The sequence below is a fragment of the Myxocyprinus asiaticus genome, chromosome 14 (genome assembly GCF_019703515.2).
Source record: "Myxocyprinus asiaticus isolate MX2 ecotype Aquarium Trade chromosome 14, UBuf_Myxa_2, whole genome shotgun sequence".
NCBI classification, from domain to species: domain Eukaryota; kingdom Metazoa; phylum Chordata; class Actinopteri; order Cypriniformes; family Catostomidae; genus Myxocyprinus; species Myxocyprinus asiaticus.
In genome coordinates this window covers 31505584-31529302 of record NC_059357.1, presented here as the reverse complement: position 1 = coordinate 31529302, position 23719 = coordinate 31505584, and the positions used below count along the sequence as shown (strand labels likewise).

Genomic DNA, 23719 nt, shown 5'->3' with positions numbered 1-23719 from the left:
AACTAACCCTATCTCATATGGTTGTTTAATTGTGTAGTCCAGATCTTTGAAGATATTATTTTTTAAATAAGATCAAACAAATATACCTATTTACATAGAATACATCAAATGACAACTCTGTTGCCAGATATAACATGGTTTGAACTAAGACATTTCAACAGCAAGGACTTCAAAGACAGTTCAATTCTGTTTATAAAGAACGGACCAGGACTAACTTTGAGGTAACAAGAAGTACATACATCACCATTTCAATAGCTTTGAAGGATACTTGACTAAATACATATTATTTTGTATTGTTTATAAATTCTTTTAAAGCAAACCATTAAATAAGGGCAAGAGTTTTGAACTGACAAACGTTTTGTATTATTACATTAAACTAGGTGAAAATGACCTTTAATGTTAAACCGTGGGGTACTAAACAACATAATTTAACATATTAACATGCCCTGGTAACACCTGCATAAATTATGAACTTATAATGACATAGGTATACCAAATAATGGCTGAATACGAGTTATCTTCAATTAAAATACACCAAGTGGAGACTCGCCTCTCTGCATCAGATCTTACACACTTTGAAGGCATGGTGTGAAAATTAATGAACCTCCAAATCAAACGGGGGCACTGCTCAGCCTCCCACTTTGTCCATGTGGTGTGATTGATACAAAGGTTTCAAAGAACGGCAGATAACAGTTTGAAGTGCAAGCTCCAAAGCCAGGGTGTCTTTGAGAGCCGGTTCAATTCATCATGAGACCCAGCAGAGGGCTGCTGAGCAAATACTTCAAATGGGTAGATGCAAGATCGGCTCCCTAAAGTGTCAGTTCCAGATTCATGCCGTCTCAACAGCTCCTGACGGCTCATGTTTATCAGCCACTCTTCAGAACGGTCAGATCATCCACTGCTACAATATATCAGTAGAGGATGAGCTTCTGGACTACAATGGGCAGAGAGCATTCCCTGGCACCGTATTCACTCTGAGCTGTTCAGCTCTGATGATCCCTTTTATATGCTCTTTTGTTTTTTAAGAATCATGCACAGATTTACATTATTAGTGTCCTTATTGAAGTTAAGAAGAGTAATTTTTGGATTAAATAAATAGACAGATCAAGACAGTCAAGATTAGGGCACTAGAACTCATCATCCGTGTCGATCAGCACCACTTTGTCAGATTTCTTTGAACTCTTGGATGTGCTGACTCCTGCCTTGCCATTCATGTTGGGTTGCACTACTTCCTGGGTGGACTGCTGGGTGTACTGTTGGTAGGCCGGCGAAAAGTTGTGGATTGCATCCTGAACCATGTCTCCAGGGTTCATGGTCTCCTTCAGGCCACTGGATATGCTGTGCATAGGTGCTACATTTTCTACAAAACAAAACAATAGAGAAAAGCATCAAATGTCACATTACATATTTGCGATGACATTTGAGACTTCAAATGAGGAAATCCAAATGCTTCGGTATGCTATGATCTCAAAAGGTGTGTGAAACTTGAGAGGATATTGGTTTTTGATATTGGAGTACATTCAATTGCATTCTTTAGAGAAGGCGGCCTGAAATGAAATCCTAAAAGTCTTAAATTCTGTTTTGATGAAGAAAGAAACTCAGATACATCTTGGATGGCCTGAGGGTGATTAAATTATCAGCAAATATTCATTTTTGGGTGAACTATTCCTTAAAGCCAGGGTTTTTGAAGGCCAGCAATGATCTACTCATACATATCAGCAACCATTAAATAACATGCTGTTATACATCTACATCACACTATGAAAGAAGACCTTGCACTAAGACAGAATATTACCATTCAAACTGACATAAGGATATCTGATTGGATGAAATATAACTCAACAGTCAGACTTCTTGGAAGTCAGAATACAAACCTAATTCACCTTTAACATTCAGTAGCGAGACTGGCATTACAGCCTAAATGGGTTGAAATAGAAATTTTCTTCGCCATCTTGAAAATCACAAGAAGAAGAATATGAATAATCTGTTAAGCGTGGAGTATGGCTTTTGTACCCATTAGGCTATGCTCGGAATAGAATACTAGCAATAGCTTACCGCATACTGAGCAGTACATACAGAAAATTAATATAGTATGCACTATACACATCCTGCATACTCCAAAAATAGTATGTGTGATATAGTAGTAGTCCTTCCAAATATAGCCATAAGATGGACATTGCAGGAAATCAAAATAGAGAAAATTTTGTTTTTGGGTGTGATCTTAACTTAGCATATTGTTTTACTACAACCCCAATTCCGAAAAATTAGGGACAGTATGAAAAATATTAATAAAACCAAAAAGGAGTTATTTGTGTATTATATTCACCCTTTTTGGGTGTGAATCAATACCCTATTTTGAAAGCACCATAACTACACATAATATGATGTTTAACCTTTTGAATTTTATTGTTTTTTGAAAATGTACAGTAATTTCAAATCAGATGATTGCAAAATGCTCTAAAAAAGTTGAGACAGGGGTTTTCAAAAAACAATGAAATTCACAGGGAAAAACATCATATTATGTGTAGTTGTAGAGCTTTCAATATAGCAAAGGGTGATTATAATTTACAAATGAATTTCTGAATTGGGGTTTGTATAAGAAAACACCAGTTTAAGATAGATCATTTTCTTTTCTTTTTTTTCTTTTTTTTTCCTCAAATAAAATGGTGAGTTTCTCAGCACACAGGAGTTATTTGAAGCTCTTTGTCTTGCTGGTGTGAGTTGAGTTTTCCAGCAGTCCTCTGAACTCTGAGTCATAACCCTCCCAGGAAAAAAACTTCCAGTTGCCTCATAAAGGCTCACTAAGTTTTTAAGATCTTCTGAACAAATTAAAAAGTTCTGTTGTGTTTATCGGAAGTGTCAGATTTGTGAGAATCCTTACCTGGTGCTTGACTCTTCTTCTCGCGGTAAACACTGGAGGTAAAGGCGTAGCGGAGGGCAATGGAGGCGAAGAACATCTCGATGCAGATTATGAAGTTTTGCCAGCCAGCTGCCACTGTGCCAGCACCCACCTCATGCCCATCGATGACCAGAGCTTCTGGGATCACACCACAACGCTCCAGAATAGCCAGAACCATACCTGAGAAACAGACAAACAAAATCATTTGCATTTATATAGGGCAACCAATCGTCTAAAAATTAATTTCATATAAGATAGAGAATGACAACATTCTGTATACTGTATCCATAATATCAGTACTAAGGACTTAATCATTTTGAGTCATTTTGACCCAGAAACACATTGAGATTTATACACTTAATTTTTTTATGTTTTTGCTTCCTAATGATGTGATTATGTTTCTACTCCAAACAGCTTCTAAGATATAATCATTTAAATGCTGGCTGAGTGTAGAGCGGAGGAGGGCGGGGCCGGGCTGGAATGACGCACGCCCGGTCCCCAATCAGCCTGATGGGGCGTGCGAGGGATAAAGGTGGCCGGGGACGACAGTTTGAGAGAGAGAATTACAGGCAGCTGCCCTGTGTGTGGTTATGTTTGTGTGTTTTTGGTTAAGTTGATCATTAAACTATTATTTATATTCTCAAGCCGGTTCTCACTGCCTCCTTTCCCTCTAACCCCCTTACACTGAGATTTTCCTTTATTCTTTAGTACATGCAGGACGCACACACTGACTGGGGCTTCCTAACGTTAACTATTCTGATTAATAAAATATGTTTAATGTTGTTGAATTTAAGCAGTTAACTTATGTTTAATACACACAAACAAAGATGCCATTGATCAGTAAATAATGATGGAGAAAAACCTTCTTAACAGCTTCTTTCTTAATAGCTTTTTTCTTAATAAATCAGGTTTTATACAGGGATGCAAACTCATGAGAGGTGAAAAAGGTGAGGAAGTCATAGCAGATATTACAGTTGATTTGTTTGTTCATTTTAAAGATTTTTTTTAAGTGTTTAAAGTACCTACACTTAAAGGTTCTTTACTGACCTTAATATTTCTATTTAGAACCATATCTTCCTGAAGAACTCTTTTGTGCTCAAATGGTTCTTTGCGTAGGGCATTAGGGGTTCTATATTCCCGCCTTTTTGGTTTTTTGAATGTAACTGTCAATAAATTATTTCAAAGCCACCTCGTCATTGATTCACTTGCAGCACTGAAGTCCTGGCAGCTCAACTGACCAATTTCACAGACTGTCAACACTCTCCACAGAGAGCTTTTTTTAAAAATATTTATCCATTAGTAGTTTTAGCAGGAAAGTTATCAGTGATAACCAATCCCATTAGCACAGTTAAATGGGAGTGAGCATTTGCTTATTTTTCTTTCGCTTCACTCTATGTTTTTGAAAGTGAAACCGTAGTGAATTAAAGTTTACAGTTTATGGTAAATGAGCTGTTTGGGAGCAAGAGGTTGGCCAAATCTGAAGTCATGATTTTTAACACTTTTGTAACCGCTATGGCAGTAACTGTTCATGTTGGGGAGATCACATTTTCTCAGCTCATTCACATCATAAGACAAATATACAGTAAACTGTGTGGCGAAACTTTCCCCAAGCTGTTACTATTTTATGCATTAACATGACTAATTGAGCAAATTTATTTTTCTTGTTGCAACATTAACCTCTACACATTCAATAATTATAAATTATTTTACTCAAAGCTTCTTAACCTTTAGATTTAGAAATGTAGCCACAATGCCCAAATAAAACCTGCATCCAGTTATTTTTTGCAAATATATTTAATAATCCTAATGAGAATTCAAGAAGATAGAACCTAGAGCTCATGACATTTGTTTTTCTCTCCCTGCAGGACATGAGACTGATGGACCAACTTTATTGCTTATAACCTCTAAATAATAAATCACAGAACGAATGAAACGATGCCTGTTATCAGACAACAGACGGTTTTGTCACTGCTTGATAAAGGCAGCACAGAACATGGGTATGTTTTTGCAAAATGTTGAGCAAGTCCATATTAAGCACTTTAAATTTTAACCTATACAAAGTACAACTTTCTTTAACTGGTGGCTTCATAGCCATAAGATTTGTTTTTTTTAAATTTTATAGATCGCTACCAGAACATACAACTGTGACTAACTCAAGAGGTGAGCTGTCATTTAAAAAAAATAAAACTACTGACATTATGTTCTGAAAAAAGGAGGTAATTTGGGATTTTTATTTGTTTTCAGGTATCCATCCCATTGGCAGTATGAGTTGTTGGTCACACTTTATATTAGGTGGCCTTAACTACTATGTACTAACATTAAATACATATAAGACTATGTATTTACTGTGTAACTACATGTTGTTCTGCAAATTTCTAACAATTGCTGCTACTGAGTTTGAGGTACGGGTAGGTTTCGAAGTAAGGGTAGGGTTAGGGTTAGAATTAGGGATTTGAGTTATGTTTTGGGGTAAGGGTTAGGTTAGGGGTAAAGTTTATAGTGTAACTACAAATGTAGTTAAATGCAAGTACTTTAAATGTAATTACAATGCAAAAACATCTATGTACATAATAACTGCATTGTATCAAATGGTTAAGTACATAGTTAAGGCCACCTAATATAAAGTGGGTCCGAGTTGTCTGCTCTGATAACAGCATATTCCTGCCTTAAAGCTATCAGATTATGTGAGCTTTAAGTAGTCCTTTTTATCCCTCTTTCCTTTTTATATCAATTTTTGCCATTAATTTATACACTATGATTATTTAATATAATGTAATTTCTTTGTCTCATAAGTTTACATTTAAAAAGCAGCTACACTATGTCTTCCAGCTGTGTTCTGTGAGGATACTTCTCTCCGCTTCTCCACAAAGCAGAGTGATAAAGACTGAATTTGTGATCCATATAGAATTTTGGAATATTTACTTGGGTTTATGCATAAAAATTTTGCCCAGTCTCAAAATAAATAAATAAATAAAATAAAAACCTATCACACTTTATTTCACTTTTTCACATTGTGAAGGGCTCACTCACATTGTCCACATATATTGAAACACTGACTCTGAACCTAATTGTAACTGTGTATTTCTACTCAGACAGATGCTGTTGGAGCCCATAACTTCTTTACCTACAGAGAGGGGTTGCCACTCAATTACACAGTGATGGACGGTGAAGACATCATACAGAGGATTGTGCAGATATTTTAGTGAAATTTAGCCTTCATTGCATCTATTTTGTGTTTCGATGGGACTTTGCTCTTCCTTGAACATTTGGTTGTCTCTATAAAATATAAAAGAATGTACACGTTTCTGTCCTAGCCTTGATGTGTGGAGCAATGCGGGTCTACTAATTCATTTGCATATGCATTTGACTCTTTCCAGTCAATAAATTGTTGATGTATTAATGTAAATATGCATATATAATGTATATATATATATATATATATATTATTTTATAAATGAGTGATTTATGCATTTTGAATTATTTAATCACAATTTATTAATTTATTCAGCTAACAATTGCTGTAAAAGCATTATTTTTTCCACAAGTTGTCATTTAAACAGAAAATAAAAGTACTTAATTGGCACATGCCTTACTTTTATTTATGTATTTGTTTGTTTGTGTTTATATTTAATATAAAACCATGATTGAGGCTATAATGTTTTATAGGAGCAGAAATATAGAGCAATAAAAAGGTTCTTTATAGCACTTTTGAAGTTCTATATAGCACTTTCAAAGGAAGGTTCTTTATGGAACCTTGAAAAAAGGGTTCTATTTAGCACCAAAAAGGGTTCTGCTATTGTTACAAGCCAAAGAACCCTTATTTGGTACTATTTAGAACATTTTACTTAAGAGTATAGGATTGTCATGATTATGAAATTTGGCTGATGATTAACTGTTAAACAAATAATTGCGATTATGACGATTAATTGTCATACAAATTATCATACTTTTGTCATAAGTTTATTTGTGCTTCATAAACTTTAAGTCTATTCATATTTAACTTTTACATGATTTCCTTTAAGGCTTTAAAAACTTATGAATGACATTAAAAATAATATTTTAAACATCAAAATATTTCAAAATATCTGTGTCACTTTTTGGTCAACTTCAGTCTTGGCCCATTTTGCATTTATGCTGTTGTTGCTGGAACCCAGCCAACCTGAACAGCTATTATTTTATATTGTATTACAGTATGCAATAGTGAAATATTTCTGTGCAAAATTCTTCACTTTCTCACGTTACTTTAAGGCTCTCCGATTAAACCCACGAGCCCTTATTTCACATGAAGATCTCTGAGATTCTGTTTCTTCATTCTATCATCTCCAAAAATAGAGTAAGTGGGCATCTCCTCTGTGTCACTGCATGTCATTAACGCTTTGCGTATGAACCCACAATGACAAATAACATTTGCCATTACACGATCGTTAAAGTGAAACTGGAGCGCTTAGCGTTCACTAAAATCCTCGTTTATGTTTGCGGGAGATTGACGCGAAACTCCACAGACGGCGCGTACATCACAGCACTTCAAGTCCGGTTCAGAAGCGGTTAATCTTCACGCGCACTTCAGGAGCTGCACTCAGTGCAGCTCAGTGAGACAGTTGAAGTTTCACTGAATGAGACACTCAAACTGTTGTTCCTTCTCTTATTTGGACAGTAAAATGTAATTGGAATTGAAAGCGTACAATAATCCTACGATCAGACGACTATTTAATAAATGCTACAGGCCTAAAAGTAACACATTCAAGTAATTTTAATAAAGAAAATGTAGAAAATTTTACACAAACAATTTGGGCAAAGTATCTTCAGAAAAGGTGACTAGCTGAAAGTTGAGTAGTTTGCATCCCTGTTTTTAATTAATAGATGGAACACATAATTTGCAGTAATTTGCTTTGTATGCCCAAATTTAATTATAGAAGCTCAACGAGTAAAAAAACAAAAACATTGTTAATAAGGCTAAGATGCTAGTTGCAAACATCTTTAATTATTATAAGTTTTTTGTTTTTATCAAAAGAGGAACTGAATGCATTAAAACTGAATGCACAATTTTGGATGGAATTTATGTATATGTATATACATTTTTCCATCGAAAATATGGTGCATTAAGTTGAAATTAATCATGAACAAATCATGAAGCCAAATCACAATCAATTATTTTAATCTATTGCCAGCCCCAATATTAACAAAATCTGTATAACACTCATAAAAAACAAAACTTTAATGTAATGTCTCATTTAAGAACACAACAAATTCCTGTTTGTGCCGAGTGACCTACCTTGCCAGAAAGAGAGGAAGATGACGGATTTGATTGTGAGAAACTTAAGAACAGGCTCATAAGGTCTCAGCAGGTCACTTGTGGCAAAGTAGAAGAGGAAGAGGGCATAAAGAGCCAAACTGACTGAGAAATTGTAGATGATTGTGATGTAGAGGTAACCTCCCGTTACACTATACGAAGAGAAACAACACAAGCAATTAAAACACACTTCCATTAATAATTGGCCACCATTAACAGCTTGTCCGAATGCAAAGAGTGAGGCCATGTTATTATGAAGTGCTGATGTGAGATGAAATGAATGAATGAATGACAGGGCTGCTCACTTAAAATCTCCGTCATGATATTTGCCAAATGCCTGGAGGAGGATGGTGATGACAGCCATGATGGGTTTCACAACACAGAACTGAAGTGTGGCCTGGATGACAACATTAGCAACAGAAGCATGTGAGTAATGAGGAAGCACCTTTTACTGGAGATGTTTTTTCTGCTATTTAGTCAACATGGGTGTCCTAATATAGTTTGTGTGACAGAGGACTTGCAGTTCTAATCATTTTCAAAAGAATTGTAATGTTTCATACTTTTTTGACAGGAAGTGCTCATTGCCTGCATAATCAACACAAAAGTTTGTCATGATTGACAAATCCACTCATTGAGAACAGCATAGATGTGATTTCTTCCCCAACTTCATGACATCCAAGTAGGAATTAGCTGCTTGACTCATCAACAGGGAATTTAAGATAAAATTGAAGCTGTTTGTCTGAAAACCTGTCTCAAAATAATCAAAGTGTGCTCTGTCTGATATATCACAAGATGATACTTTAAAAAACACCACATAAGGCGTCCAGTCAGACAGAATCATGCGTTTTAAAATTCCACTTTCTATAAAAAGTTCAATTCACTTTCTTTCCAGCATTTTGAGGACGGGGCTCTCAAATCCAATTTCCATCAGTATTATTCTCAAAGTGCGAACAGCTTCCTCAGCTGCTGCACAGACAGTGGTGCGCTGAAGGCAACAGCTATTTATTACATTTATTATCGAGCTACTTGCACCTGCTTCATACTGTTTTTAATCCTACTTAACCACTGGAGCTCCTCGGGAAAGCAGACGTTACGATGATAACAGCTGCAACTTCACAACAATTCAGGTAGAAAAGGTAGGTCAAAGTTGAGGAGACAGATGTTACACAAATTCAGGCCCTCTATTAACAAAAACTAACTTACTTGCTATTTATACATAACAGTATGTCCCAATACAACTGCAGACCAAAACAGAATGGGATGTGAGACATATGTCATACATAGATGCTGTTTTTGATTTCAGAGAAGAAAAAAAAAATAGGGAACAAACCTGCTTGCAGAACCTTAAGAACCCAATGGAGTAGCTTATTCCTACCAGGCAGCATGTGCCATATAGACAGCTCGATCTGTAAGAGGCAAAAGAAGAGGAATATATGGAAGGTTGAACCTATTCTAGTTTGATAAACATATCTCATATAAAATGCATCATAAGGAAGTAGAAGCAGCCAGATTAAAAGTTATTTTTCATATACAGCCTTATAATAGACAATGTTGTTAGAGCCTTGACCTAGTGGTGAGCATAAAAGCTTTGGCTAATTCAGCCATGGTGCTCATGGTGCTAAATTCCAACTCACAGCCCCAATTTCCCTCTCTTCATCTCATCATTTGATACTCTTTTCTCTACATAATCCACTGGTTTCCATGACAATAACATATAAAATTAATAAAATAATAAATATGTCATCACTGGATGGCAGTCACCATATTAGTGCAAAAGAGGACCTCTATAAGATGTGATCTACAGAGTTTAACTACGTTGAGAGCATTCACGGTCTTAAAAAGAGACATGAGGAGACTCACTGAATAGGCTTCCCTCTTATTTCCGACATGATGGCACTCTCTCCTCCGAGGTATTCAAAAGACAGGCTTAGAAAGTTGTATATCACAAATGCTATAACAAGAAAATAGAGAAAACAGTCAATATAGAGTAAGTCAATCATACATGGCCGATTAACTTGAACTACAATCAATTTGCAGTGAGAGGTTTAAACATTAAGCAAACAGAACATAATTTCCCCCCATTTTGATACAAGTAGGCCTGTTGCGATTATTATGGTCTGATCGTGGTTATTTGGTCTAAATAACAAAGTTATAGATAATATATAGAAATGCCATGAACAGCATGTTTGTGTTTCCTATTTTCCAGTGTTACTGCATTATGTTAGATCTCCAAAAATGAACTCCGACCGTCTAAGCTGAAGATTAACTGCTTCTTAAGCACTCAGATGAATGCACCGTCTGCAGAGGTTCGCCCCAAAATCCAGAGGATTTTGATAGTGAATGCAAAGTGCTCTGGTTTCACTTTAATTTAACATTTGTTTCACGCATTTTAACATAAGGGCTCGTGCCTCGTGGGTTTAATCGGAGAGCCTTAAAATGACATGTGAAAGTGCTGAATTTAGGACAGAAATATATTATTCTACTGCATAATTGAACATATTTTTATATTATAATAGCTATTCAGGTTGGCTGGATTTCAAAAACAACTGTGTAAATGTAAAATGGACCAAGACTGAAGTTGACCAAAAAGAGAAACATTTTATCTAGGGGTACAGGCATTGATACAGATTTCCAATTCGATTCGATTCCGATTCACAAGCTCTTGATTCTATTAGATTCTGATTTCTATTCGATTCAATTTTGATTCATACGGCTATATTTCCTTACATATTGAAGTAATTCTCTGTCAGCTAATGCTGTAAATTATACAGGGGACCTTATAACTTGGTACATTATGAAATTATTCATTTTACAAATGTTATTTCATCATTTTGGTCACATTTGAGCTTTTTAAAAAAAATGAACAAATTCCATGAAATCCATCAATAAAAATTACGCCTTAATATATGATAAATTACAGTTATTATATTGCATATACACTTTGTTACATGTTTATTGTTTACATGCATAATTTATGCAGTTTGCATAATATTAGCATCTGGAACCTTTTGAATTCGACACTGAATTTTTACTTAAGATACTATGTGAATTCAAACTAAATTTAATTAACACATTTCTATAGGACTAGTTATTATATTCTGGTTGTACAAAAGAGCACTTTACTTTTAAAAAAATTCATCAAATATCAAAATTGTGACAGCCCTAAATGAGAGCTGTATTTGTGTCAAGAATATCCATCTTAATCTGAGCCTGCTATTTAAAGACAGCTTAGCTGCAGCTAATGCTAGGTTAGATCTCACTGTCGTTCAGCGTTTACAACAGTTGATTTGCTTCAACCTCTGGTAAGAGTTCAATTTTACTGACTGCCCTGTGCCCTTACACCAGAACTCAATATCTTTACAATTACAATGGCATAGATCACTTAACAACATTCTCGTATAAGAATTTGTTAAACATATTGCTATAATTCACCTTCCTCACGCTTAATGTGGCAACTTAAAGTAGTGCAGCTGAGAAGTTTTAAAGTGCAATTCAAACTACATGAATATTTAAATAGTAAAGCAATCTAAATCAGGGGTCTTCAAACATTTTCAGGCCAATGACCCCTTGGTGGGTAAAGAGATGGGGCCAGGATCCTGTTACATTTTGTATAAAATTGAGCTGCGTTTTATGCCTGTAAAAACGTGTAAGGTAGGCTACCACATATTTTTATTGTGGTATTGCAAATTTAAGTGTCACTATAAGATCAGGTGGTCCATGGTCTTTTACATCACATCACATGAAAAAACTACAGTAATATACATTCTAGCATTCAGAACAAGCACAGATAAATAATGCCTGTTTCTTTGTTCATTCTTGATAAGAATCAAACTGTGCGTGAATGTTGACCTGTCTCAAGTTCTCGGGACCAGGTGGGCATCAAGTCCTTTGGCGATACTATTTATCTAGATTAGGTCTATTTGATCTTACAGTCAGGGGTACATTGTCTCACCTCTGTTTAACCCCTGTGTGTAAGGCCAGTATGGATAAGGACTGCCTACTGAATGCCTATAAAATACAGTGTATGCCTCCCTTAGTTAGACTTGATGACTGCCGCACAAGACAGCACATTCTGACCTGTAGACTGATGCCTCGTGATCTTCTACAATAAAGGATCCTGCTTTACCCAAGTCTCCTGGTCTTCTCTGAGAAGTTTCCAACAATATGTACAACCACAATTCCGAAAAAGCTGGGACAGTATGAAAAATGCAAAAGGAGTGATTTGTCAATTATATTCACCCTTTGCTATATTGAAAGCACCACAACTACACATAATATGATGTTTTACCTTGTGAATTATTGTTTTTTGAAAATGTACAGTAATTTCAAATCAGACGATTGCAATACGCTCCAAAAAAGTTGAGACGGGCAATTTAAGATAAATAAGAATTTGATGAGTTGAAATAACAAGGCGATGTGAAACAGGAGATGTGAAACAGGTGAGGCAGTTGTGTCATAATACTGTATAATGTATAAGGAGCCTCCAAAAACAGCCTAGTCCTTCAAGAGCAAGGATCGTTCAAGACTTGACAATTTGCCAACAGATGCTTCAGCAAATAATCCAGCACTTTGAGAACAAAGTTCCCCAAAGACAAATTGGAAGGATTTTGGGCATTTCATCCTCTACAGTGCACAATATAGTTGAAAGATTCAAGGAATCTGGTCAAATCTCGGTACGTAAAGGGCAAGATGAAAACCACTTCTGAATGCGTGTGATCTTTGATCCCTCACACGTCACTGTCTTAAAAAAAAAATGTAATTCAACTGTAATGGATATCATGAACATGGGCTTGGGATAACTTTAGTAAACCTTTGTTAGTCAACACCACTCGCTGCTGCATCCACAGATGCAAGTTTAGCCCTACATCAACACTGTCCAGAAGTGCTGCCGACTTCTCTGGGCTCAATCTCATCTTAGATGGAAAGTAGAATAGTGGAACTGTGTTTTTTGGTCACAAAAATAAAAAAATAAAAAAAAGGCCAAAGAGGAAAAGGACCATCCAAGCTGTTACCAGCGTCAGGTCCAAAAGCCATTATATACTTAGCCTGGCCAAGCTGGTCCAGTAAAAAGTGTTCAAAACCCCTCTGAAACCAGCTAACTGATCAGCCTGGCGAGGCTGGGCAAACAGCTAAAAACCAGCCAACCAGCTTAGGCTGGATTTAGCTGGTCTTTTCAGCAGGGTGTACAGCAGGGGTATGCAACATTTTTGACATTAAGTGACATTTTTAATTTTCCTTGTTAATCTCTGTGCCAAACCTCCTCCAGAAAGAAAGAAAAAGACAGACAGATCGATAGACAGACAGACAGATAGACAGGTAGAAAAATAGACAGACCCTGTCCATGCAGAATATAACAACTTTTATAAGGTTACAAAAATGGAGTCTTCATCTCAACCTGATGTGTGTTGCACTTTGAGTGTCTCGTGATGACCAGTGGTCACGTGAATGGTTTGTCCGGGCTGCGCGCTTCTGCTGACTAGCACTGTTTAGGGACAATTTGAGATTTGGCATGCAGGTGTGAGGGACTTTAACATGTCGATGGATTAAAATAAAAATGCCTCCCTTTTGCTATCACTCGAGTGATTATTACAAATGCCAATGGTGGATCAAACAATAATTTGTGGGCCCTCTGTTGAAGACCCTTGATCTAAATAAGTTGCAGTTTTTAAGTTCAAAGTGACATTGGCATCCTCTTTACTTTTTATAATGGGATATGAATCTCCACACTGGAGTGTTCCCATGTAACTTAAATAACACAGTAAAAACAATGCTTCAAAACTTCATTGTCTAAGAGTAGTGGGATAGGCCTGCAAGGATGATAACAGAGGCATTTAGTCCTCCTCCTTTCATCATAATGGTTCACTGGGACTTGACAAACAGGTTTGTTCAGTTACAGTAATCCTGTTTCTGTTACCCTCTATGACGCCTGCTACCCAAGTTCTGTAAAGCAGGCTCTCCTCCCTCACTGCAGGCTATACTTCTAAACAACAGCACACATCATACCAGCACTCTGATATTGGGGGTGAGTAATATTATGACCAGTGGGTGTGGTGGGTAGGAGCAGGGTGGCACTGGATTTGATTATCAGAGGCATTTTTTTTTCCATTGAGGGCATATTCTTTCAAACAATATAAAAATATAGTGTGTATGTGTGTATGTTAAATCAAATACTTCAGTTTTATCCATCTCATACGTTATATATGCACCTAGATTAAAACACTGAAAAACATGTAAGATGTTCATATATACATATTAGATATTACAAATATAAAGCATTATCGTCACATTCTGTGGCATTTTTGCCCCAAGCCCCCATTAATTAATTTCTGACCATGAGTGGCAACCATTTACCGTACCTTCATAGCAATCTCGAACAGAGTCAAAATAGACATAATACTGGTCATTACTGATGAACAGCAGACTGAGCCAGGAGTCAAAAGCAAAGATAGGGACAATGAAGAGGATCCGGATAATGTAGCGCTGCTCGTTTGGCACCGTGTAAGACCTCAGGTGCAGGTAGATCTAAAAGACAAAGATTTTTGTTAAGAAGGGCTCAGATGCACTTTGCCAATTAATTACAACAAATCTGGCACGTCTTTTTTGCTTTGATTTACAGCGAAAAATAGTGAAATGCGGTGATTAAAATGTGTATTGAAGCAGCAAGCTGCACAGCAGGTCAAAAGGTGGCAAGAAAACGAGGAAATTATTAATCATCTGGCACCATTGTGGTAATAGGTGTTTGGAAACGTCATTATTTACACCTGAAATGAGTTTGACTAACAGGAACTGGTATGCAATAATACCAGTGATGTTGGATAACAGTAATTGGATAACTGTAAAAGTCTATAACAGTATATGGATGGATAATTGAGCAAATAAAACAAGGCAGTGCATACATAGTTAACACACTAATGTTGACAGGATATTAACATTTACACAAACCAAAGTTAAAACCTGGCTGTTAAAGACACACTCAATGTGTTTGTTTTTTTTAGTTATGCATCAAAACACTGGACATAACAAGTCGCAAATTACAGTAATACAACATAATAATGACAATGCAGACATGTTTGATTATTATAAATACAACAAGTATGATTAATAGTAATTAAAAAATGTGTTATTAAAGCAAGTCACAAGCACTAGTGTATTACACTGATTTTACCACAACTAAGGGGTGTTCTTAGGCATCACGCAAAATGGAGATATGCCGATATGGGTTTTAAATAGGTCATTTAGAAACGATTAATACCAATATATATTATTATACTGTCAATACAGTATGATACAATTTAATCATAACAAATACAATCCAATTTAAAAAATACATATACAATTTAATTACAGCAAAGTAACAAAATTGTTATCCATTGACAAGGCTGTTGGTAGATTTTGAAAGTGACACTAGGCATAATGATCCCCTCCGTTAATCGGCCAATCAGGCACAGTTATCGGCTTACACCGATAATCTCAAAGTGGCCTGGTTGATCTATCATATAGCTGATACTTTCTTTACTCACTGGGAGTATTAAAGCACCATTTCTGTAAAGCTACTTTGAAACAATCCCTGCGTCCGAAATCGTGTACTTCACAGTATGTACTGTATTTGATGAATGATGCACTTCTTGGTCGGTAAAACAGTACATTCTTTACGCATGCATGTGAGTAGCATGAATAGATTTCGGACATCCTTCACCTGAGGACTTGAGCATTATCTTGTGACCCGAATATATGACGTAAGAACAACAACTGCAAAAATAATCCGCTCTGGTTTTGTTAAACAAGCACCATTTAAGCACAAGGAACAACTTACTTGGTATATACAGTATATCACAGTTGAAAAGAGACGTCTGACTCACAGTTCTCTGCCATTCTTTTAAATCCAGCATTTTAAACATGACAACGCCTCAGCTCCCCAGGGATTATGGGATCGTTAAGTGTTCAGTTGATGAGCACTTCAGAATCTCACCGGATATAGTCATAGGTCATTCGGGTATTTCTGGCTTACTGCTTCATGAACACTGAGCATTCGGACATGCTACTCCGTTAATATTTGTCACATTAATATAAAATTCAACTGAAGTGCGGTCACGTGTCAGCTATTTTACAATAGCTTTTAACATGGCTAATTCTATCAAAATTAGGGCTGCAACTAATGATTGATTGAGATAATTGATTAATCTAAAGATTATTAGAACGATTATTCGGCGATTATTGCAACGATTAATCATTAGCTTTTAACCGATTATTCAGCTTGTGCCCCGACTTAAAAGGTTGTATTAAACGTGCTTACTAACAATAAAGAGGACAAAATCATCTTTTAAAAATTCCTCTAAATGACATTCACTGAATTAAAGGGGAAAAAAACCCAACTTTTTATTAAGTTTAATTCAGTAAAGAAATTCACTGCAAGAAATCCTGTTTTGTCTTGTCCATTTTGGACTAAAAATCCTTAAAACAAGATACATTTACTTGAGAAGCACCATAAGATATTTAGACTTGCTTTAAGAGAATGTATCATAAATATAAATGTATTTTTTCACTTGGTTATACTTCTGCAAGTGCAGTAAAGACAAATTATACTTATATTCAAGATATATTCTCTAAAAGTAAGTCCAAATATCTTATATGCTGCTTCTCAGGTGAATGCATCTTTTTTAAAGGATTTTTAGATATTTTAAAATATTTGTATTTTTAATATTATATTCAACATTCTCAGATAACCATTTTTTATTCTGCAGTATAACTGCTAAAGAAAATGTACGTTGTTTTAAAGGAGTTTTAGATATTTATATTGGAAAACATACCGTAACAAAAACAAATCAAAAACGTATTTTGTTGCAGTGTATAAAGGGTGAAGACTACCCTATCTTACCTCTCTGTTCACTTCAATCCATCTTTAACACACAAAAAAACAAACTCTCTCTTAAAACATGCGTATTGCCAATTTCCTTCACAATAATAATGCACAGTGACACATATATTATGATTCAATAAGTCACGAGCAATCACGTTATAATCTAGCTGCATTAACTATGCGCGCTCGAGGGATGAGCGTCCCTGCAACAGATTGTGCCTCAGCCGGGTGCAGTTTCAATCTCATCCCTATATATTGGGACATTCGTGCAACTCACAGAAGAGGGGCTGACCGCACAGAGAAATTCCAGTTTCGGAGTTTGTAGTTATTTTCATGATCCGCTTCTGTATTATGTGAACTTTAATAAAGCTATAACGCATTAAATATAACTGCATTTAAGATGTAACACTGGGGTGTTTCCTTTAAAGAGCTCCGGCTCTGCTTATTCCACAACAAGAGTGCTTCTGTATTTACTCATTTTGTATTTTTGTATTATAATTCCCTCATACTTTGCGATCTACATCACCTGAAGCTGTTTGGAAAGTTTAGAGTGCATCTGGACTGTGAGCTGTGTAATTCTTCCTCTCCTCAATCAGGCACATTCTGCAGTGCTGCTCTCACGCATCATCATTAGAGTTTAATGTGATCTCATGTTACATTAAATGAGATCAAACAACTACTCGACAATGAAATTTTTTGTCGACGTTGTCGATAACATAGACTAATCGTTTCAGCCCTAATCAAAATTTTGAGGTAGAACTATCTGATTTACATTTGGAAACACTATGAAGTTTGTGAGGCCTGTCCATGACATTAAATTCCCTTTGAACTCTACGTAACACCATTACTAAGGGGGCTCAATGTTCTGTGGCTTCTTTAAACTTTAGACATTTGAAATCAGATTATTTGAGCCCTTCATTACACAGGTGGCAGATTGATGTATTTGTGGGCTTCTTAAAAAAAAAAAAAAAAAAAAAAAAAAAAAAAGCGAGTCACTCTCTGAACTGATGTCCTCCATTTCACCTAGCCTACAGGGGAAATGAGTTCATAGTCTCCCAGACTCTATAATGCAGAGCTGACAGTGAGAGAACTGTGCTACTGTAATGGCTCTGGCCATTGACTGTCTGCTGCAGACAGGAAATGCTATTGGAGTTGCGAAACTAAAGGCTGGTGAATCACAAGGTGTAGCTCCAACTTTAAGACCATAAACTTGTAAAAATTAGAGTGCTGAGAAATGGTCAACCCAAGAGTGCTGTTGGTGCCTTGTCAATGCAGTATATAACAATTCACTTCAGGTTTCAGAAAACTGGCCCAAAAGGTAGTTATGTTTTAAATAGCAGGTCTTCAAAGACTCCTTTGATATTCCCTGGCACTGATGGGAAAGTTTTGCTGGCAAATCAGTAACTTCAGAACAGGGTGTTTTAGAAATGCAATCTCAATTTCTGCCTTTTGTATGCAGAGCATAAGGCAAAACTCCACCGGGAGAATCTTTTGTAGCGAAACGAGAAAGACACTGAAATACTAAAACAATCCTGAGGGCTCCTTTAATCTCCTCAGGATTTACATATGTTGCCTCACGCAACCCTTCACCAATCCTCCCCAGACTGCTATATTTGCAAAGCCGTGGATGAGGTGGCGTTGGATGAGTTATTCTGCTGCTAGGTTTAGGGAGAAAGAAACAGACTGTTTTGACTTGATTATGGCTTCAAGAGGAAAACTACTACACAGGAACTCATTTTCAGTCACCATATACCATCCCAACATAGTATAGCTGCATCAAAACCATCAGCTTGTCAGAGGTATTGGCTTTTGAATGGTGCACAAGATGTTTTGGAGGCAATCAAGTCGAAGTCCACCGGGTACACTGAGCGTGCGCTGCAATTCAGAGCACAAGAAATACGGTTTCTGACCCCTGCTCTCCATCAGTAAAATCCCAGTAGTTCAATTACATAACAGATGCTTGAGAAACATATTCTATATTAAATTTCTTTACGGGTCATATAGGCTGCAATGAAAGTGGATTCAAGATATACCACCAATAGCTGGGAAATTAGATTTCAGCCTTTCCTGAAAGTGAACCATGCCGCCCAACCAAATTTGGTAATTTGATACACATGATGAGCATTTTCATACTGTGCATGCACTTTACCTGACAATTACTTTCTGCACTTGAAAAACTCATCCACCTCCAACTGATTTCATCTTTACCTTATTGCAGTTAAAAAGTAATGTGCACTGCCCCAGGCAACAGTCAACTCATTCATATCCTGCAGATATGTATACTCATGTAGGGTACTTGTTTTTATCTGCAATGAACAAAAAAACTAAAAAAAGACAAGGAAATTAAGCACTCCTCAGCAATGGGAGAGCATTTATATCTACAAAGTAATAATCAAACTCCAGCATAAATAGTTTATCGAACAGTCTGACGGCTGAGAAAACAGCACTTATCTCTTTTACAGATACAGCTGGTGTAAAGGTTAGTGAATGATGTTCTTTGATCGACCACAAAAGAACTTCCTGTATAAACAAGGGTTGGGCACACAAATGTTGGTCTCGTTTTGTTTTCAGTCTTTCACACTTCAAACACGTCAACATCCGAGGCACTATGGAAGGATTATGTTCCTATAACATAAATATCTAAACTACTACGCTAAACTTCCGAACACCATCTACTACTTAAAATAATGCTAAGCATTACACATAAGCTATGGTTCAGTTTCACTTATTTTCTTTAAAAACAAGGTCCTGCTACTTTTTAAATAACTCTTCGCTGAGATAGCAAAAGCTAAAATGCACTTTGCAGATGGCACATCAGTGTATATATCCTATTGTTTACACATCGTAGCATTAGATCATCAAACTTAAAAAGCCCACTAAAGCCATATTCTTTGTTTACACTGCACACTTATCAGCACTTGGAACAGGCACCACTCGGTACTGTAGTTACCTTTGGCTGATCAAGGACAGCTAACAGTGCCAATAAATGGATAATGGATAATTTAGTGCAAAGAAAACAAGGAAGAATGTCCAGTACAAACAGGCAGGTATTTATTGACCTCTGATGAACGATAGCCAGTGGACACAGGGAAGGTAGCTGTGGCAGCGGGGGTGTGGTCGAGCGTTTGTCCGGAGAGAGAGAAAGCGGTAAGGGTGCACACACCTGAGCCTGATAATGTCTAACACCTGTTTCTAGTTGCAGTAAGCAGTGGGGAGAGCGGTATAAAGCAACCACGCCTGAGACTGACGCCTGAGGGAAAGAGAGAGATGCAGTGAAGCTGTGTTTCTATGTGGAGCTGAAAAGCACCCCGTTAATGTGTTCATGCTGCTGAAAAGCACTGGTGTTGGATGTCTTTGTTATGTCTTTGTCTTATGTTGGATGTTTGACTGGCTCCCGCCTCCTTCAGTGAGTCCACTTCTTTACAGTAGCGTTAGTTATTGTTGTTGTTTTATGACTGTGTGGCATGGACAGTCAATCTAAAATTACATGGTATTATCTAGATCCACAGTTCATAATGAGCCTTTGGTCAGGTATGAGGGAGGGGACCACGTGTAACAGCTCATGTTTCCTCCGCCTAGGCTATTTACTTTTATTTGCCTGTGCTCTGAATTAACCACAGCTATTAGTGCCTCCAGCCTTTCCCGTGCCACAATACCTCACCATTTAATGTCGAGATTTGTTCCTCACCTAATGGCCTGTACAGGCTTTCAAAGGTTTCTGTGCTGGCACTGCTTTAAAAGCAACATAGCACAGCCTTTCTATTCTTTAGCAGTGTGGCTCGTGGCCTAGAAATTGTGTTATGTGTCAGTGCCTGGCTCTAAAAGAAATATTATGAATTATTTGTCCTCAAACACATAAGTGACATTTCATTCAACTAAATTAGCTTACCTGATGGCAGGTGATGATGAGCGCCGACCAAACGAAAATCCCAGACAAGGCTTGAGCAGTGGGTGTGTTGAGGAAGATCCGGTCATTCTCCACTACTTCAGTCCCATTACTTGACCTGATCACCGTTATGTTAGACATGTTGGTTATATTTGACAACAGCACTGAGTATGACAACTGCGGGACTGAATCATTCATGTTTATATTTGAATCCATTGAGAGAGTCGACTCCCTTGAATCATTCATCTATAAAAACAAAACCTTTAATAAATTAATATGACATAAGACATAACAGTAGTAACATACTTTTTGTATACAGTATATACTGTAATTTATAAATACATGCAACGTTAACTATTGAACTATGATATTTAACATAAATTAAAATATCAAATCAAGTTTACACCATCATATAATAAAATAATATACAAAAAAACCATACTTAAAGAAATATTCCGGGTTCAATACAAGTTAAGCTCAATCGACAGCGTTTGTGGCATAATGTTGATTACCACAAAAATTTATTTAGACTCGCTTCTCCTTTTCTTAAAAAAAGAAAGAAAAAAAAAAGAAAGAAAAAATTGAAGTAACAGTGAGGCACTTACAATGGAAGTGAATGGGGCCAATTTTTGGAGAGTTTGAACACAGAAATGTGAAGCTTATAATTTTATAAAAGCACTTACATTAATTCTTCTGTTAAAACTTGTGTTATTTGAGCTGTAAAGTTGTTTAAATCATTGTTTTACAGTCATTTTAGGGTTTTAGTGTTTTTGGCTTTACGTCATCATGGCAACAAAGTTGTAGAATTTGATATAACTTTACACAGGAAAGGTTAGCAAGCGATTTTTTTCACACTAAAATCATGATAACACATATATTGCATACATTTTGTGGCGATACTTTTGAAATAGTGAGTATTTTAAAGTTTACGGATTGACCCCTTTCAATTCCATTGTAAATGCCTCACTGGAACCCAGATTTTTTATATTTATTTATTTATTATGAGGGACAAGTCGAAATAAATTTTTGTGGTAATCAACATTACGCCACAAATGCTGTCGATTGAGCTTAACTTGTACTGAACTCGGAATATTCCTTTAAAGTCATTGTTACTACAACAAAACTGAATTAACTTGGTAATTCCCCATTACTATAAATACATATATATATATACACACACACACACACACACACATAAACATACGTAGTGAAAATCTAAATAAAGATCGGTTATGTACAGTGCAAGGGAAAAGGGGGGGGGGGGGGGGGGGGGGCTGTCACTGTGCCTGACGGTTCTGGTGCTAGAAGTGATAGTAATTCCAGCCAAATGTATAAATAGTCATAGTCTATTCAAATGGGATACTACATGTCTTAAATATTCGTCAAGTTGATATAAAACTTTCTATAGGCTACACTACACAAATTGACAGATCGAATCTGAAAGCTTCTACCACTGTTTGAATGAGACTCCTATTCATATCAATTATGATCTCGCAGTGAAAACAATACAGTAACTGGTATTTTGGTAGAAATTAAAGTTACCATGGTATATTTTGTAAGTGTAGCTAAACACATGAGATTTACATTTGAAATAACACATATGCGTTTAGAAATATATTCCTTTAAAAACAAAGCTGTTTATGAATTATTTGTATTAAAGAAGCTGCAAATCAACTATTCACGTCAAACGACGTATTTTCACAGAAATGCAAGATGTGTAGACAGATTTCTGAAACACTTACCTTGTGTCAACACCTGTGTGAGTTCAGACTTCCTGCTATCAAACGCAGTCCTCAAAACTCAAATGACTTTATAATAATAAACGTCACTTAATTCTGTTCATCGTACTGGTATTTAAACAATACATTCATAGTATATATCACAAGCTGAAAAGCTCAATAAAACACACGTAGCCATACATAAAAACGGCCCGTGAAATGACACCGATGAGTAAAGCTCCTACTTCCTTGTTTTATTATTGACAGGTCTAATCGAAGTCAGGTCAGTAACTACTTTAAAAATTATTTATCGCGATAAAAATCCCGGCGTAGAAGCACAACCACACAATTATTTTCCTTAAAAGCTTTCTTCAATTCCAAAACCAACAAATTCGTAGTTCCGTATCAAATGAGGCAGGTGTACGTACGTCTCAATGCAATGCACACCCAGGTCATGTGACCTTGCGAGCGACTTGATCATGTTACATGAAAAGGAAGAAAAAAGCAGCTGTTGAAGGTAATAAAGATTGCATAATTTTAGTTAATAAACTGATATGATGAAATACAAGTACAAATTGAAATAAAATAAACTTATAGTCAGTATCAGTGTCTGCTAAAAGAAATTGTTTATATGTGAGTTTCTCTTCATATAACAAAACTGTAAAAACTCATTCAAAAGGAACATACTATACGTACAGTAGGGATATGTGGTAAAATAATTTATACTAAAACAGAGATAATGCAAACTATGTATGGTTACTTTGCCCAGTGTTGTTATAGTTAACAAAAACGAACTAAAATCCTTTTCGTAAAAAAAATTAAATAAATACAATTATTGAAAAAAACAAAAACAAATGAAACTCCAAAACTAACCAAAATATAATAAAAAATGATCTCGAATTAATTTGTTTTTGATATACTAGGGTGAATATGGGAGAAGTGGGGACATTTTTGGAAATTGTACTTTTCTTGACACTTTGAATCATGATCATCCAAATGCCACATAACGTAACATTATACCTTTGAAGAAAGTTTAGGATGTTTTCTACTTTAGTCAAAAGCAAAAATG

General features: G+C 36.2%; 1 protein-coding gene and 1 long non-coding RNA gene across 2 annotated transcripts; one reads left to right on the top strand and one right to left on the bottom strand.

Annotated features, from left to right (window-relative positions):
- Window positions 1-263: 263 nt before the first annotated feature.
- Window positions 264-23112, bottom strand: LOC127451376 (transmembrane protein 184A-like). Its single transcript, XM_051716032.1, has 9 exons — window positions 22675-23112; window positions 20936-21178; window positions 14546-14711; window positions 10050-10140; window positions 9520-9595; window positions 8495-8586; window positions 8172-8341; window positions 2882-3079; window positions 264-1360 (listed from the first exon to the last, which is right to left on the bottom strand). The coding sequence occupies exons 2-9, from the start codon at window positions 21176-21178 to the stop codon at window positions 1128-1130; spliced, it is 1269 nt and encodes a 422-aa protein (XP_051571992.1). The 5' UTR covers window positions 22675-23112; the 3' UTR covers window positions 264-1127.
- LOC127451379 (uncharacterized) lies at window positions 3088-6206 on the top strand. The gene is made up of 3 exons (XR_007899099.1): window positions 3088-4896; window positions 5022-5059; window positions 5992-6206. It is a non-coding gene; the product is annotated as an uncharacterized LOC127451379 (long non-coding RNA).
- Window positions 23113-23719: the final 607 nt, after the last annotated feature.